At 54.3% G+C, this 14954-nt stretch overlaps 1 protein-coding gene across 1 annotated transcript in view; it reads right to left on the minus strand.

The window, feature by feature from the left end:
- The window catches only part of ALDH4A1 (aldehyde dehydrogenase 4 family, member A1), a 27866-nt gene extending 16838 nt beyond the window's left edge, over positions 1-11028 (minus strand). The window contains 3 exon segments of the mRNA XM_010829933.1: positions 2509-2601; positions 3249-3342; positions 10991-11028. Coding sequence (XP_010828235.1) covers positions 2509-2601; positions 3249-3342; positions 10991-11013 — 210 coding nt within the window. The 5' untranslated portion in view covers positions 11014-11028.
- Between the last annotated feature and the right edge of the window lie 3926 nt (positions 11029-14954).

A 14954-nucleotide genomic window follows, 5' to 3' on the forward strand; every position in this document is an offset into this window, starting at 1 on the left:
TTCTTTACCTAATCTGAGCCATCAGGGAAGCCCCATAAGTACCCCCCCACCCCCGCTAGAAAGAGCTAAAGTCACCCTTTTGGAAATTGTCTTCCAACTTTAAACAGGTTTCTCGCTAATAATGCCAAGGAGTAAATCGCTTCATTTACGTGCCGTGGCACTTACTTTGCAACTGGTTGCGCCGCACAAAGCTGGAAACCCCACGTACAGCCCTGACATCAGAACGCAGACACACGTGCGCTCACACAAACACACATTCCACTTCTGCGCGTAGCCAAGCTGGCTGTTTGCTCTAAGCCTTTCTGGGCTACAACTGTCCCTGCCGTGACAAGGGATAAAAAGACTGGAATGGGGCCTCTGCCTGCAGTTGAAGTCGACCCAGGGTTCACCCTTAGGTGGATGCAGACCTCCATTCAGCCGTGAATCCTGGGCAAGATCCCAGCTGCCACCAGGGTGTCACTCTCGCCCTTGAACAGACAGACAGCTGGGGGCACAAGTGCGGATGCTATTTCTTAACCATCAAGCCCAGGGACTTGTTAGGGAGAACAGGCTGTCTATCGCGGCCCCATTTCTAGCAAAATCCCCGCTGAGAGGAAGGCTGAAGGAGGGTGCTGGAGGGATATGCAGACGCGCTCCGGCTCCGGCCGGGGCTCCGAGAGGCCTGCACGGCCCAGAGAGGAGAGAGGGCTGAGCGGAGAGGGCTGGGGCTGTAGGGACCGGGGCGCTGGCGGCCGGACCCGCACAGGGGCTCACGGGGGGGCCGCTCGTGTGGCCACACCTTCCTTCTCCCAACAGAAGCTGGATGTTTGGATTTATACATGAAATGGCCCCATCTTTAGGTTTCGGAGATGAAGCTCCCAGTGGCTGACTTGCAGCAGGAGCTCCAGATGGAAAGCCCAGCCCAGCAGTGGACGTGGGGCCTGCAGGGTGACCTGTGGGCACCCTCGGGCGATGGGCTTTGATATCGTACCCAGACGCCAGTGGGCGAGAAGCAGCCCCACGGAACATCTGTGTGGGAGATGAGGATGCTCGTGGGGATGCTGCTTGTCACATCACTGCGTCCTTCTGACTCCTCCACAAGAACTTTCTCTCCAGGCCCAGCCCCAGGAATGGCTGCGTTCCTCCAACTACACAGGTGGGATGTATCTCAGGAGCATTCTGGCTAGGGTCAGTGATGTGGTCTCCTCTCCCCTACAAACCAGGAGGCCTGAAAGTAAGTTTGTGGCCATCTCCAGCAAGGGCCCAAGGCTTCACATCGTTGTGGCCATCAGGTCAGAGCAAGAAGACTATCTTGCTGCCGTATGTTAATTAGCACGCTGCTTCTAAAGCCCCTGTAGAAACAGTCAGGGTGTGAATGGATTCACGTGAATCGAAATCAAGGGGTTCTGACGGCAGCCCACTGGATAAGACTCTGCGCTTCCACTGCAGGGGACATGGGCTCGATCCCTGGTCGGGGAAATAAGATCCTGCATGCTGTACAGGCATGGCCAAAGGTTTTTAATAAAAAGTGAGTCAAATCAAGGGACTATGGTTCCGGGGAACCTGGATCCCTCATCCCTGTTCCATGTCTAACTGTGCCACCCCAGGGGGGCCACTGACGCCTCGGAGCCTTTCCCGATCTGTAAAATGGGCGGCTAACCTCCTGCTCTTTCAGCCTCCAGGGGAGTGGCAGGGACTGCAGAAGTTTGCGCAAAGGGGCCAGGGCCTCACAGCTGTGTCTGCGGATGGAGCCTGGGCTCCACCAGGAGGCCTTCCACAAGGAAGCGCCACTTGCCACGCCCAGAGAGCTCACCTCTGCTGAGCTCATGGTCACTTAGACCACTGGTTCCCAAAACACAGCAGGGCTTTGGTGACTGCCTTTCTTTGGAAGAATATCTTCTCTTTTATTCAAGTATACTGTTTCAGGTGTATAGCAAAGTGATTCAGTTAAATATATATGTATATGTAACTGAATATACATATACATTTTCAGATTATTTTCCATTACAGTTTATTACAAGATGCTGAATATTGTTCCGTGTGATACGGTGAATCCTTGTTGCTTACCTGTTGTATATATAGTAGCGTGTGCCTGTTGTGTAAAGAGCAGCGTGTCTGTTGTGTAGAGAGTGTGTTGTGTATAGAGCAGTGTGTGTCTGTTGTGTAGAGAGCAGTGTGTGTCTTTGTGTAGAGAGTATATAGCGTAGTGTGTGCCTGTGAAGGGCAGGATCTGCTTTGATTCTGACTGTGCCCTTGCTTCCTGCTCTCTAGGTGGTTAGGGGGTCAGCTTTGTAAAGCGAAGGCGAAGCTGGGGGCACTTGCTGTTTCTAACCTCCCCATGGCAGGCGTGATGCCGGCACCTTTTATGAGCGTCCCCCAAGGTTGCCTTTGGAAGTTTTCCACCGGTCCTCGGAATTCAAAAGCCCGCGGTGGACTCGAAGCCCCTGTGGAGGCAGAACCCCCGAAGAGCGTGTTTATGTGCCCTGGGATTCCGGGGAGCGGGCAAGCCCCAAGGCCCGCTGGACTTACCGACGCCTGGTACCGCACATCCGAGGTCCAGACCTCCTCGTCCCCCACCACGCACGGGATGGCCTCCGTCCGGCCCTTCAGCTCCTTCAGGGCCTGGGGAGAGGACAAGAGGCCATGCGAGCCCTTCCTTCCCTCCTGCTGCCCACCAAAACCCCGAGGCAGGGTCTGCAAAGCAGCCCCGGAGAGAAGGGAGGGGGGTCAGGGGGCAGAGACACGTCCTCCAGATCGGCCCCGCCCCGTTATCTCCTGGCCTGCGACCAGCCAAGGCCGGTGTTGCCAGCTTGTCCCATTAGACAGGAGATTTTAAAAACTGGGTCTGAAATTTACGTGAAATCTCACAATTTTAAAACCCTCGTATTAAGGGGAGAAACTCTTTTGGCTGTGCTGTGTGGCTGGTGGGATCTTACCCAACCAGGGACGGAACCCCACCTTCAGCAGTGAAAGCACGTCCTAACCACAGTCCAGGGGATTCCCCGGAGGATGTTTCCAAGCACAAACTATCTGCAGACTCATGACCCCTGACCTGGGACCCCAAAGAGGCCCAGGTGGCCACCCTGCCGCTCCCAGGTACCCCCATCCTCAGTGCACGGCTCTGCCGATTCCCGGGTGCTCCCAGGGCTGGGGGCAGGGGCACGAGGGGGTGGGTGGCTGCGGGCGCAGACAGGTCTCGTGGGAGCTGCTGAAGGCTGTCTCCACCAAGCCCTCCAGGCACTACTGGGGCCCCTCACTGTCCCCATTACCTTCTGCAGCGCATCTCGCTCAGGACTGCCCTGCGTGAACGCCAGCACGGGCTCGTTGGCCACCTGGAGGGAGGAGACGTACTTCCGACATAGCCTGGCGGGGAACAGAGGCGCGCAGGTCAGCAGTGCCAGCCCCGGCACCCCGTCACCTTCAGGGGGACCTGGGCTGCCCAGAACCTTGAAATGCAAACCCATTATACAACTGGGCGATGAGAACCGGCCTTGGAGTCCAAAACCAAAGTTCAAGCCCAGGTCCTGCTACTGTGAGTCCTCAGACACCTGACCTGCCTCCTCCGAGCCTATGTCTCCATCTCCTAAATGAGAACCGCCACAGAGACTCACACGGTTGCTTGAAGTTGGAATTCACAGGTACAGAACCATGCCTGGGTGTTTTTCACATAAAGCAGGCTTAATCTCCACTTCCCCACAAGGTGGACTTTCTCCCAAACAGACCCAAGTTACTCCTTTCTCTAAGTAGCAAAGTCAGCACATACCACAGCTCAGTCTCATCCGGATGGGAACCAGCTGAGAGCTCCTTGGCACAAGGACGTGAGTTCCGGGTGGGCAAGAACGCCCAAGGGGAGGGCCGTGAACTCGGAGGGGTGCCCTGAGCTCGGCTCACAGCCACAGGGAGGGCTGCTGTGGGCGTTCAGGGTCTGATTCCTGGGGACTGAATGCCAAGGACTCCTTGTTCTGGGGACCCTATTCACTCTTGACCCCATGACCTCACTGATCGGTGACCACCAGTGGTGCCATCCCTAATGTGTTTGGGGGCCCCAGGGTGGGTCGGTCACCCCCTTCATGGACTGGGACAGGGGGCTGGGGGAGGGCTGAAGAGGGAGCCGGGTCAGCAGATGGAAGCTGCCACGTGTGCGTGCTCAGTCATCCAGTCGTGTCCGACTCTTTGTGACCCTGTGGACCGCAGCCCACCAGCCTCCTCTAGCCATGGAGTTTTCCAGACAAGAATACTGGAGTGGGGTGCCATTTCCTCCTCCAGGGCATCTTCCCCACCCAGGGATTGACCTAGCATCTCCTGCAGAGGCAGGAGGATTCTCTACCACTGAGCCACCAGGTAAGTCCAAGCTATTACCTATAGAATGGATAAACAAGGTCTTACTATGCAGCATGGGAAACTATATTTAGTAATCTCTGGTAAATCATAATGGAAGAGAATATTAAAAAATGGGTATATATAATCTTATATTGGTGAAAATGGTATATAAAAAATACCATTTTATATAACATACTTAGATGAAAAAAATATATATAAAATACATATACAAAACGTTATACAAAATAACACACACTTAAATGAAAACACTTGTTAATAAATGCAGCCTTAAAATTTTCCAAAAAGAGTCCGTCATTCCAGCACTGGAGGAACCTCAGCAGTAGGCCTTCCCCTCCAGGCCTCAGTTTCCCCAGCTGTAAACGAGGGCAAGAGCGATAACAAAGGCCCTCGAGGACACACAGGGAGCATCAGCTTTGATAAAACCATGGTGGCGCCGGAAGGGCCTCACCGGCGGCCTGCGACAGAAATACGGTGATTTAGGTCCTAAATGGAAGGGGACTCGTTCAAGGCCAAGATCAAGAGAAACTTAGGTTCAAGTCCAGAAAAACCCAGCTCTGTCTCCCTCCGGTCAACGCCCCACGGGCAGAGCCTGGGAGGAACACGCCTGCAGGTGGACCAGTTGGTTCCCGGTCACGCACACCGCAGGGACCGCAGGGACCACAGGCCTCCGGGGGTGGGGTGTGAGGGGGAGCCCGTTTCAGGACCGGGGTGACGGCAGCTGATCTGGGGAGGGATAAGGACGCGGGGGCTGGCTCTGGTCAGCAAGTGCGGCAATTCCATGGTGGGGTGAGAGGCAGCAGCTCCTCCCTGGGCAAGCGGGCGCTGCCTGGTATTGGGGGTGGGGGGCACAGAGACCTCTGCTGGGCAGTCTGAAGCAGCCTGGCCCGCCCACCTCATCACAGCCCCTGGGGAGGGCATCTGAGGCTGAGGGCTTACGCACGAGAGAACCAAACAGTCTGGCTGTGAATGTCGGGCACTTTTTTACCTTTCTCACTGAGAAGGGCTCTGGGCTCAGACACCCGGCCTGGAGGCCTAAAGGAAGGACATCACACTAGGCTGTACACGCAGGTCGCCGCTGACCCCACCAGGCTGCAAGGCAGCTTGCTCATCTGGAGGGACAGCAGTGACCGAGACAGTGACCCTGTGACTGCACGCAGCCGGCCTCCAGTGCGGGACCCGGGCAAGAAGGGAACACTCGGGCTTCCCTGGAGGCCCAGTGGCTAAGACTCTAAGCTCCCACGGCAGAGGGCGCGGCTTCAGTCCGGGCTTGGAGAACCAAGACTCCACGTGCCGCCTCGGGGTGCAGCCAAAGTAAGAATAAAAATTAAAAAAAAGAAGAAACACAACTGTGACTGAAAAAGCGAGTGTTGGTCGCTCAGTCACGTCCGACTCTTGTGACCCCGTGGACTACAGCCCGCCAGGCTCCTCTGTCCACGGGATTCTCCAGGCAAGAATACTGGAGGGGGTCACCATGCCCTTCTCCAGGGGATCTTGATCCCCTGGGTGGGGATCAAACCCAGGTCTCCTGCGTGGTGGGCAGATTCTTTACAGTCTGAGCCATCAGGGAAGCCCAAGACTGAAAGGACAAGAACATAACTAAGGAGGGAGGAGGGCGGGGCTACTTCAGCTGGGGTGGTCAGGGAGGGCCTCACGGAGGAGGTGACCTCTGCCGGCCACCTGGAGAAGGTCTGAGAAGAGCTGGGAAGAGTGTTCCAGGCAGGGGGAAGAGCAAAGGCCCAGAGCAGGGAGGACAAGTCAGGAAGAGCAAGAGGGGGCCTGTGCAGTGGAGGTTGGGGGGTGGGGGGAGGGCCGGTCTCCTAGGACCCCACCCCCACCCGCCCATGAGCTCTGGGGCTTTCTCCTCCCTCTCCTCCCCGTGAGCCCCAGCTGCACCCACCACACCCAAGGAAGCGAGCATTCCTCAGGCCCCACCCTGCCCCAACACAGGAAGAAACACAATGCGGGGCCAGCTGGGCCTCTGGTGAGCTGTGCAGCCTGGTGCCCGCATCCTCAGTGTCACAGGGGGACCTGCATCTCCTGGGGTCGCCCTACAGATCTGAAGAGAGACCGGTGCAGAGCTTCAGGTCTGCGCAACGAAGGAAAATCCACTGCTACGGTGGGGAAGACTGCAGAGGCCGGAAAACTCCAGCAGCCACAGGCCTCAACATCCTGGCAGGAAAGAGGAGGGCACTGTCTTCCCCCTTCCCCACCCTCCACCATCTGGAAGGTTCCAGATGCCTCTCTCTGGGCCTGAGTAGCAGCGTGTGTGTGTTAGTCTATCAGCTGTGTCTGACTCTTTGTGACCCCGTGGACTGTAGCCCACCAGGCTCCTCTGTCCGTGGGATTCTCCAGGCCAGAATACTGGAGTGGGTAGCCTTTCCCTCCTCCAGGGGATCTTCCCGACCCAGGAATGGAACCGGGGTCTCCTGCACTGCAGGCGGATTCTTCACCAGCTGAGCCACCGGGCACTCAGCAGTAGCAGTGACTCAGCCACCACCTTGTCCCCCTCAAGCCAGGACAGCGCCGCCGCACGCTGGACCGGGCGCCAGGAGGTGGGCAGCCCAAGCCCTCTCTGGAGCCCAGGGCCTGGCCGGTGTGAAAAGCACAGGCTCCACCGGAAGCAGACATCTTGGGCGAACCCCCCACCTGCTGGAGACCTCACTGCATTCCCACACTGCACTGTAAAAACGCCGCAGGCCTCTGTTTCCTCATCCGAAGAACGGGGGACCCATGCTCCCTGCAGGGTCACTGTGAGGATGACAAACCTTGCTCACTCGTCTTGCTCTTAGGTTTTCCTAAGAAACTGCAAAGGTCTTCCAGAATGCTTACTCCACCAGGCCAGGCTTTCTAAGGCAAACTGGTTCCCAGACCCTCCCAAGGTGTCCAGGGGCTCAGCAAACACTGCTGGAATAAATGTAGCCCTGGGTCCCACCCGGGGCTACCAGCATGGTTCCCTCCCCACTCTCCCACCCCAGGCCACATCAGAAGCGGGGCAAGTCTTCCCCAGGGCAGAGGGCCACTGTGACCTCAGGATCACATGCCTACGTGGCTGGCTGGCTGTTTGGAAAGTGTCCAGGCCCTGGCCCCACTGTCCACTGGACTGTCCATCTGTCTGAATGTAACGGAGGGACCAGACATTAGTTCAAAGATCAGCCTCAGAGCCTGAGTCAACTAAGAGCCAAAAATAATCTAGGAATGCCTGACAAGCCTTTTTTTTTTCCCCTTGGCTCACGGGCCCTTAGGGATAACACGAGCACCCTTCCACTGGCTCAGGGGAAGGCAGAATGAAGCACTTGTAGGAGCCGGGGCTTTTATGAGGATCTGCAAGGCCCTTCCAGGCAAGACTGTGTTCCTCACTTACTCACTCGTTCATGCCGTCAGCATACACCTTTCCCACAAGGCAAGAATGCAGAGATAGCTCAGATGAGGTCAAAGGTCTCACCCACCCACGTGTTCATCACACCTGGCAGGTGCCTGGCTCTGGGATGCAAAGGCGAGTCCATCCCGACCATCTTAGAGCAGCTCTCAGCCCTCCCGCTTCAGGAAAGAAACATAAGGCAGAGTCGGGATTTGACTCAGTTTCCCCTAACCACCTGGGGTGCCGCTTCTCACCTGGTGACTTCACCGCCTGAGTCTGAGACCCCAGCTACCCTGACCCACCCTCTGCATGGGATGACTCACCCATCCTTTTAGGATCTGAGCTAAAAAGGCTGCAAGACCAAAACATCTCCTGCAGCAGGGAATGCTGAGCTCTGAAGTGTACAAAGGGGAAAACTGACGGGAAGCGGAGGCGCCTGGGCTCCCAGGCCACCCCCAGGCCTCCACCCTGGTCACCCCAGGCCTCCACCCTGGTCCAAGGCACCACAGGCTTCCACCTGCGCGACTGCAGTAGCCACTCCAGCTCCACTGACTCCAAGCTCCTCTTGAAACCACTGGAACAAAGCCCCACGGCCCACCCAGAGCAGGAGTTCACAAGGTGAAAACGGCTGTGAAAGCCAAGGTTGCTCCGTGTGCCCGACTCTTTGCGACCCCAGGGACTATACAGCCCATAGTATTCTCCAGGCAAGAATACTGGAGTGCGTAGCCTTTCCCTTGTCCAAGGGATCTTCCCAACCCAGGGATCAAACCCAGGTCTCCTGCACTGCAGGCGGATTCTTTACCAGCTGAGCCACCACGGAAGCCCAACCAGCCCCTGTCCCACCCAGGGCAGGAGCTGAAAAGGTAGCAGCTACCAGTTTCCATAGTTTTAACATGAAAATCAGAGAAGGCAATGGCACCCCACTCCAGTACTCTTGCCTGGAAAATCCCATGGATGGAGGAGCCTGGTGGGCTACAGTCCATAAGGTTGCAGAGAGTGGGATACGACTGAGCGACTTCACTTTCACTTCTCACTTTCATGCATTGGAGGAGGAAATGGCAACCCACTCCAGTGTTCTTGCCTGGAGAATCCCAGGGATCGGGGAGCCTAGCGGGCTGCCGTCTATGGGGTCACGCAGAATCGGACACGACTGAAGCGACTTAGCAGCAGCAGCAACATGAAAACATCATCAACACAGAGAGATAAAGGGTAAGTAAGTGCTCAGCTCAAAACTACCCAGTGGCTTCTTGTTTCTTCTGCAATAAAGAATCCGAATCCCCACTGAGGCCTCCAGGCTCGTCGTTCCCATCCCACCCCACCTCCCACCCTGTCAGCAGCAATCCTGACATTCTGGCCTTCCTGGCCTTTCCCTCATCCCCTCTGCAGGGGATACTAGCCTTGCCCAGCCTGGATGGGGCCCCTATCAGATCACCTCACAGACGACACCCCTCATCACACAACTCGGACTGTCTGTGTTCCTACACTGCAGCGAGCATCCAAGGAACACCCTGAAAACAGCACACAGCTGGACACCAGGCCCCCAGGACCGGACTCCTGGAGGCAGGTCCCCAGGAGCTGGAGTGGGGGCAGCCAAGGCCAAGCAGAGGACTGGAAAGGAATTCGCCCTTCCTTCCTTCAGCTTCTGGGCTTTTCAGCTGTTATCTGAGACCTGATAAGACCAATCCTCCTAATCACTGAGATAAGGGGCTGGGGGTGGAGGAAAGCTGAGAGAAAGTGCAGAGCCATGCCTGAAGCTCAGGATAAGCTGCCCTGGAAAACTTCAAGGAACTTTTCTGAAGCATTTATGGCATGCCTCGTGTGGTGCTAAGTGATCACCCTACAGATACGTCACCCTGCAAACTATTACTACATCCATTTGATGGACAGGGTTGGGGGAGGAAGCTGAGGTTCAGAGAGTAACGGCTCGTGGTCACAGCTCTCGGGGTGACAGCATGCGGCCTGCGAGATGCGCTCTGGCAGAAGCGCCTAGAGGGCTTCCCTGGTGGCTCAGTGGTAAAGAACCCTCCGCCTGCAATGCAGGTTTGATTCCTGGGTTGGGAAGATCACCCACTCCAGTACTCTTGGGCTTCCCTGGTGGCTCAGACGGTAAAGAATCTGCCTGCAATGCGGGAGACCTGGGTTTGATCCCTGGGTTGGGAAGATCCCCTGGAGGAGGACATGGCAACCCACTCCATTATTCTGGCCTGGAGAATCCCATGGACTGAGGAGCCTGGCGGGCTGCAGTCCACGGGGTCACAAAAGAGTCAGACAGGACTGAGCGAGTAAAGGTGGAGACCCTCGGCCAGCTGATGGGACGGGTTCCTCCTCTCTTCTCCCTTCAGGAAAGAGGCCGCCCCGAGGTGGGAGTGACCTAAGGTGCCTACCAGCCCTGCCATCTCAGCCCAGGGCTTTCAGCCATAGTGATGCCCGCTGGTAGGTGAGGAGATCGAAATAACGCTTGAAGAAGCAACACAAGTTTTCTCAGTGCCGGCCACTCTGTTTTCGGCTGTGCCATGCAGCATGTAGGATCTTAGTTCCCCAACCAGGAAGGTCCCAGTGCTGGCCACTCTTCAAAGTGGGTTTAGCACACGAATTCATTTACTCTCTAGGACAATTTTCAAGGTAGCTACTATTAATCTTTCTTTTCTACATGAGGACAAGAGACAGCACAGAGAGGTCAAGGAACCTGCCCAGGGCCACACAGCAGCTAACAGGTGGAGCCAGGACCCACCCCGGGCTGTCGCTGGGCCACTCCAACAGCAACTGTTGAGCACCAGCTGTGTGCCGAGCCAGCTGCAGGGCACCAGAAGCCGGGTCCCCCCAGGTCTGAGTGCCGGTGCTGACTGCGGCCTGAGTGGGGATCTTCACAAGTTTAGAACCAAGTATTCCAATCACTGGAGGTTCTACTTATTCCTTTACTCAATTTATTCACAGAAAACACACTGGGTCCCAGGCCCCCCGCAAGCCATCTGTCACTTCCTCTCTAATCCTCGGGCTTTCTTGTTGCTGCTCAATTGCTAAGTCACGTCCAACTCTTTGCGACCCCACGGGCTGCAGCACGCCAGACTTCCCTGTCCTTCACTGTCTTCCGGAGTTTGCTCAAGCTCACATCCTTTGAGCCTGGTGCAGCACGGCTGTGGATAGGATCACTCCCGTTTCACAGGCAGGGCACTGGGCCCAAGGACAGCAGGGCCACCAAGCGCTGAGTGAGCACAGGTTCACCGGAGGAGGACACTCAGGCAGGAAGCACCGACCTGGGCACTGCTTGAGAAACCAAAGGGCAGAGCATGGCCAGGGAACAAAGGGACGTACCAGGCTCCTGGCCGGCACAGCATCAGGCGGCTGGGACAAGCCGTAGGTGGTTTTGAAGTTAGGAAGACTAGGCAGGCGGAGAGGCTGATTGGCAGCCAAAGGCACCAGGATTCCTGCAGGCGAACTCCAGCCCACGAGCCCCCTAACGTCGGAGGGCCAGGCTCGAGTCATCGCTGGACCGCGGCACCCAGTGAGGTCTGATACGAGAGTATATAAGGGAGTATTGCCAGGAGCCAGCGTGAGGAGCTCCGCCCGTGGCAAAGGTCATGAGGAAGGAGGCTCGGCATACGCAAAGGCAGATCGAGCCTCAGGAGTCCCCCTGGAAATCCTCGAGCATCTACCCCCCAAACCAGAGTCTGCCTACTTTCTGCTTTGGGCTCTCACCTACACCTCTGACTTTACGGGGGGCTGTCCCCCACCACCTCTCTCTGAAAAAAAGAGTTAACTTACAGCTCCAGTTAATAAAGTTCCTGGGCGTGACAAGGGTGCTTAAACTGTCTGAATACAGATCCCTTTGAGCAGTTAAAAGATTGATGAGAAATTGTATTGGTGAAGGGTTTTTCACTTGTTGGGCCAGTGTTTGCTGCTAAGTCTCCATATCCCTTAACTGCTGTGTCCCTGGCAGTGTATTGATTAATATAATTGGTGTAAGTAGTAGCTTTAATGTTTGTAACCTTGGACCCTTGAGTTAATTCTTCTTCTTGTTATAGCCCACCACACCTTTGCCCTATAGGAATGCAACTTTATCTAATGCTTTTGGAGGGTGGCGCCTGACTAATCACCTTTAGAGAAAAATAAGTTTTCTGAAGAAAGGGTCTTAAAATGTTAACAGGCCTCTGGGCCAGAAGATGATGCAAATCACCTAAACTTTTGCATATGATAAGTTTGCAGGAAGAAAGCCTGGCTTACTGCATGACTCTACCCCTTCCCCCATTATCCTCTATGCATAACTTAAGGTATAAAAACTACTTTGGAAAATAAAGTGCGGGCCTTGTTCACCGAAGCTTGGTCTCCCCATGTCGTTCTTTCTCTCATCTTCTGGCTGAATTATTCAGCCTCTTTTCTCCACTGAATTTCCTCACTGAGTTATCCTTATTTAACCACTCTTTATATCCTTAATTAACGCTTAATTAAGCAATTGTTTCCTGATCCTTGCCGACGCTGTCCTGCTTCAAATTCCCTGGATCCACCGGGGCTGGACCCCGGCACTTACTCTAAGGTTCCTAGGTGCCCAGTTTAATTCTTTTATTTATCAAATGTATATACAAGTAGAAATATGTACCTTGGCTCTTTCCAAAGAGAATTTGCAAAGACTTCCCTAGTGGTCCAGTGGTTAAGAACTTGCCTTCTAATTCAGCAGACCTGGGTTCCATCCCTGGTCAGGGAACTAAGATCCCACATGGCAGAGGGCAACCAAGCCTGAGTACCACAACTAGGAAAGCCAGAGTCCCAAACGAACACCCAGCACAGCCAAAACCAGAAACAAAAGATTCAGAAAAAAAAACAAAAAACAAAGATGTTACAGAGGACGCCCATGACAAAGCTAATGAAAGAGAGAAAGGCAGAGAGAAAGGCAGTCAGTTGGGAGCGCTGGCGTTCACCAGCTTAACACCTTGGACAAGTTTTCCTTAACTGCACAGGCCTCAGTTGTTTAGTCTGTGAGATGGGGACTGTAACACGTACATCATGGGGCTTCCCTGGTGGCTCAGTCAGTAAAGAACCTGCCTGCCAATTCGGGAGACCTGGGTTCAATTCCTGGGTTGGGAAAATCCCCTGGTGGGGGTCATGGCAACCCACTGCAGTATTCTTGCCTGGAGCATCCCCACAGGCAGAGGAGCCTGGCGGGCTACAGTCCATGGGGCCACAAAGAGTTGGACAAAAGAGTTGGACACAAGAGTTGGACACGACTGAGTGACAACGCCTAACACCTACATCACAGGTTGCTGAGGAGCTAAATGAAATCATCCGCATAAAAGGTAAATGGTAGCCCTGAGTGACCATAGCTGGCCCATCCGTAAAGGCCAGCTGTTCATTGTGATCGTCTCCCAGACTGGTTGTGATAAGTTTCTGTTGACAAGGAAGGAATCACATGATCATTCTTTCATTCACCAAATGTTTGCTGAGGGCTGACCAGGTGCCAGTCACAGTTCTAGGGCCTGGGGACATATAAGGGAGGCAAGCTACAAAAAAGCATCTGCAGAGGAGCCCATTTTTATGTTGTTTTTCTAAAGCATATGTATTCCTGGGCCACGAAAAGGCTAGTCGTCAAAGTAACAGCGTGGTCGCCTCTGTGTGGCAAGCTGCCAGATTACCTTCATCAGCTTTTCTTGCTTTATCTGTACTTTGTACAGTGGACTCATACTAATTAAATAAAAGAAAACCCACAGTCAAGAGTGTGTTTAGGGACTTCCCTGGTGGTCCAGTGGTTAAGAATCTGCCTTGCAATCTACGGGTCAAAGGTTCAATGCCTGGTCAGGAAACTAAGACCCCACACGCCACAGAGCAACTATGCCAGCACACGGCACCTAGAGAGTCCGCGAGCTGCGATGAAAGACCCCGCGCGACACAACTCAGACCTGACGCAGCCCGATAAATAAATATTGTAAAATAACGAGAATAACTGACCAACACTTCAGAAGTCCCTTGGACAGCAAGGAGATCAAACCAGTGCATCCTAAAGGAAATCAGTCCTGAATATTCATTGGAAGGACTGCTGCTGAAGCTCAAGCTCCAGTACTTGGCTGCCTGATGCGAGGAGCTGACACACTGGAAAACACCCTGACACTGGGAAAGACTGAAGGCAGGAGGAGGTGGCAACAGAGGACAAGATGGTTGGATGGCGTCACCGACTCAATGCACGTGAGTCTGATGTCCAGGAGACAGCAAAGGACAGGGAAGCCTGGCATGCTGCAGTCCATGGGGTTGCAAAGAGTCGGACATGACTAGGCGACTGAACAAATCACTTAAAAAAAAAAAAGTATGTTTAACACTTTTGAGATTCCGGGCACTCCAGGCAAAAAGGGAAACACTACAGAACATCACCTACCCCAGGTTCCCAAGAGACGGTTTTTGTCAGCACTAGAATTTCACGTATAGGACACCGAGAGTTATCACTAAAAACGTTCTAAAACTGCTTCTCCATAAATGCAGACACGGCATGCCACAGGTATACGCTAAGAAAGAAAGAAAGCGAAGTCGCTCAGTCGTGTCCGACTCTGCGACCCCATGGGCTGTAGCCTACCAGGCTCCTCCGTCCATGGGATTTTCCAGGCAACAGTCCTGGAGTGGACTGTCATTTCCTTTCTGTCAAATAATTAAACAAGTGGCCAAACACCAAAACTATTCTAGAACTGTGGTTCTCAACCAGGAGCGACTGTGCCCCTCAGGTGACACTTGGCGATGTCTAGAGACTTTTCTTGTTGTCATGACTGGGGGGTGCTATGGCATCTAGGGAGTAGACGCCAGGGACTCTGCTAAACATTCTACAACACACAGGCAGCCCGCACAACAAAGGATTATCAGACTCAAACGTTAATACTGCTGAGGTTGGAAACCCTGTCTTGGGGCATCAAGCCAGCTGCTATATCCAAAGAGGTAACCTGAGCCAGCAGATCTGGTTGCAAAATGCTTTTTCTCCACTCAGGAGGCATGAGCCTGGAGTCAGACAGAGGGTAATTTTATTGCTGTTGTTTAGTTGCTAAGTCATGTCCAACTCTTTGCGACCCCCATGGACTGTAAGCCCACCAGGCTCTTCCGTCCCTGGGATTTCCGGGGCAAGAACAGTAGAGTGGGTTGCCATGTCCTCCTCCAGGGGATCTTCCCCACCAAGGGATGGAACCCACATCTCCTGTTTTGGCAGGCAGATTCTTTAACTGCTGAGCCACTAGGGTAGCCCTTAGTCTCAACATTTTTAACAGGCAGATAAGTTTCCCCTCAGTAAAAACAGTAATAATACAGGGCTTAT

This window comes from Bison bison, unplaced genomic scaffold (assembly GCF_000754665.1).
Source record: "Bison bison bison isolate TAMUID 2011002044 unplaced genomic scaffold, Bison_UMD1.0 scf7180017864516, whole genome shotgun sequence".
In the NCBI taxonomy this organism is placed as follows: domain Eukaryota; kingdom Metazoa; phylum Chordata; class Mammalia; order Artiodactyla; family Bovidae; genus Bison; species Bison bison.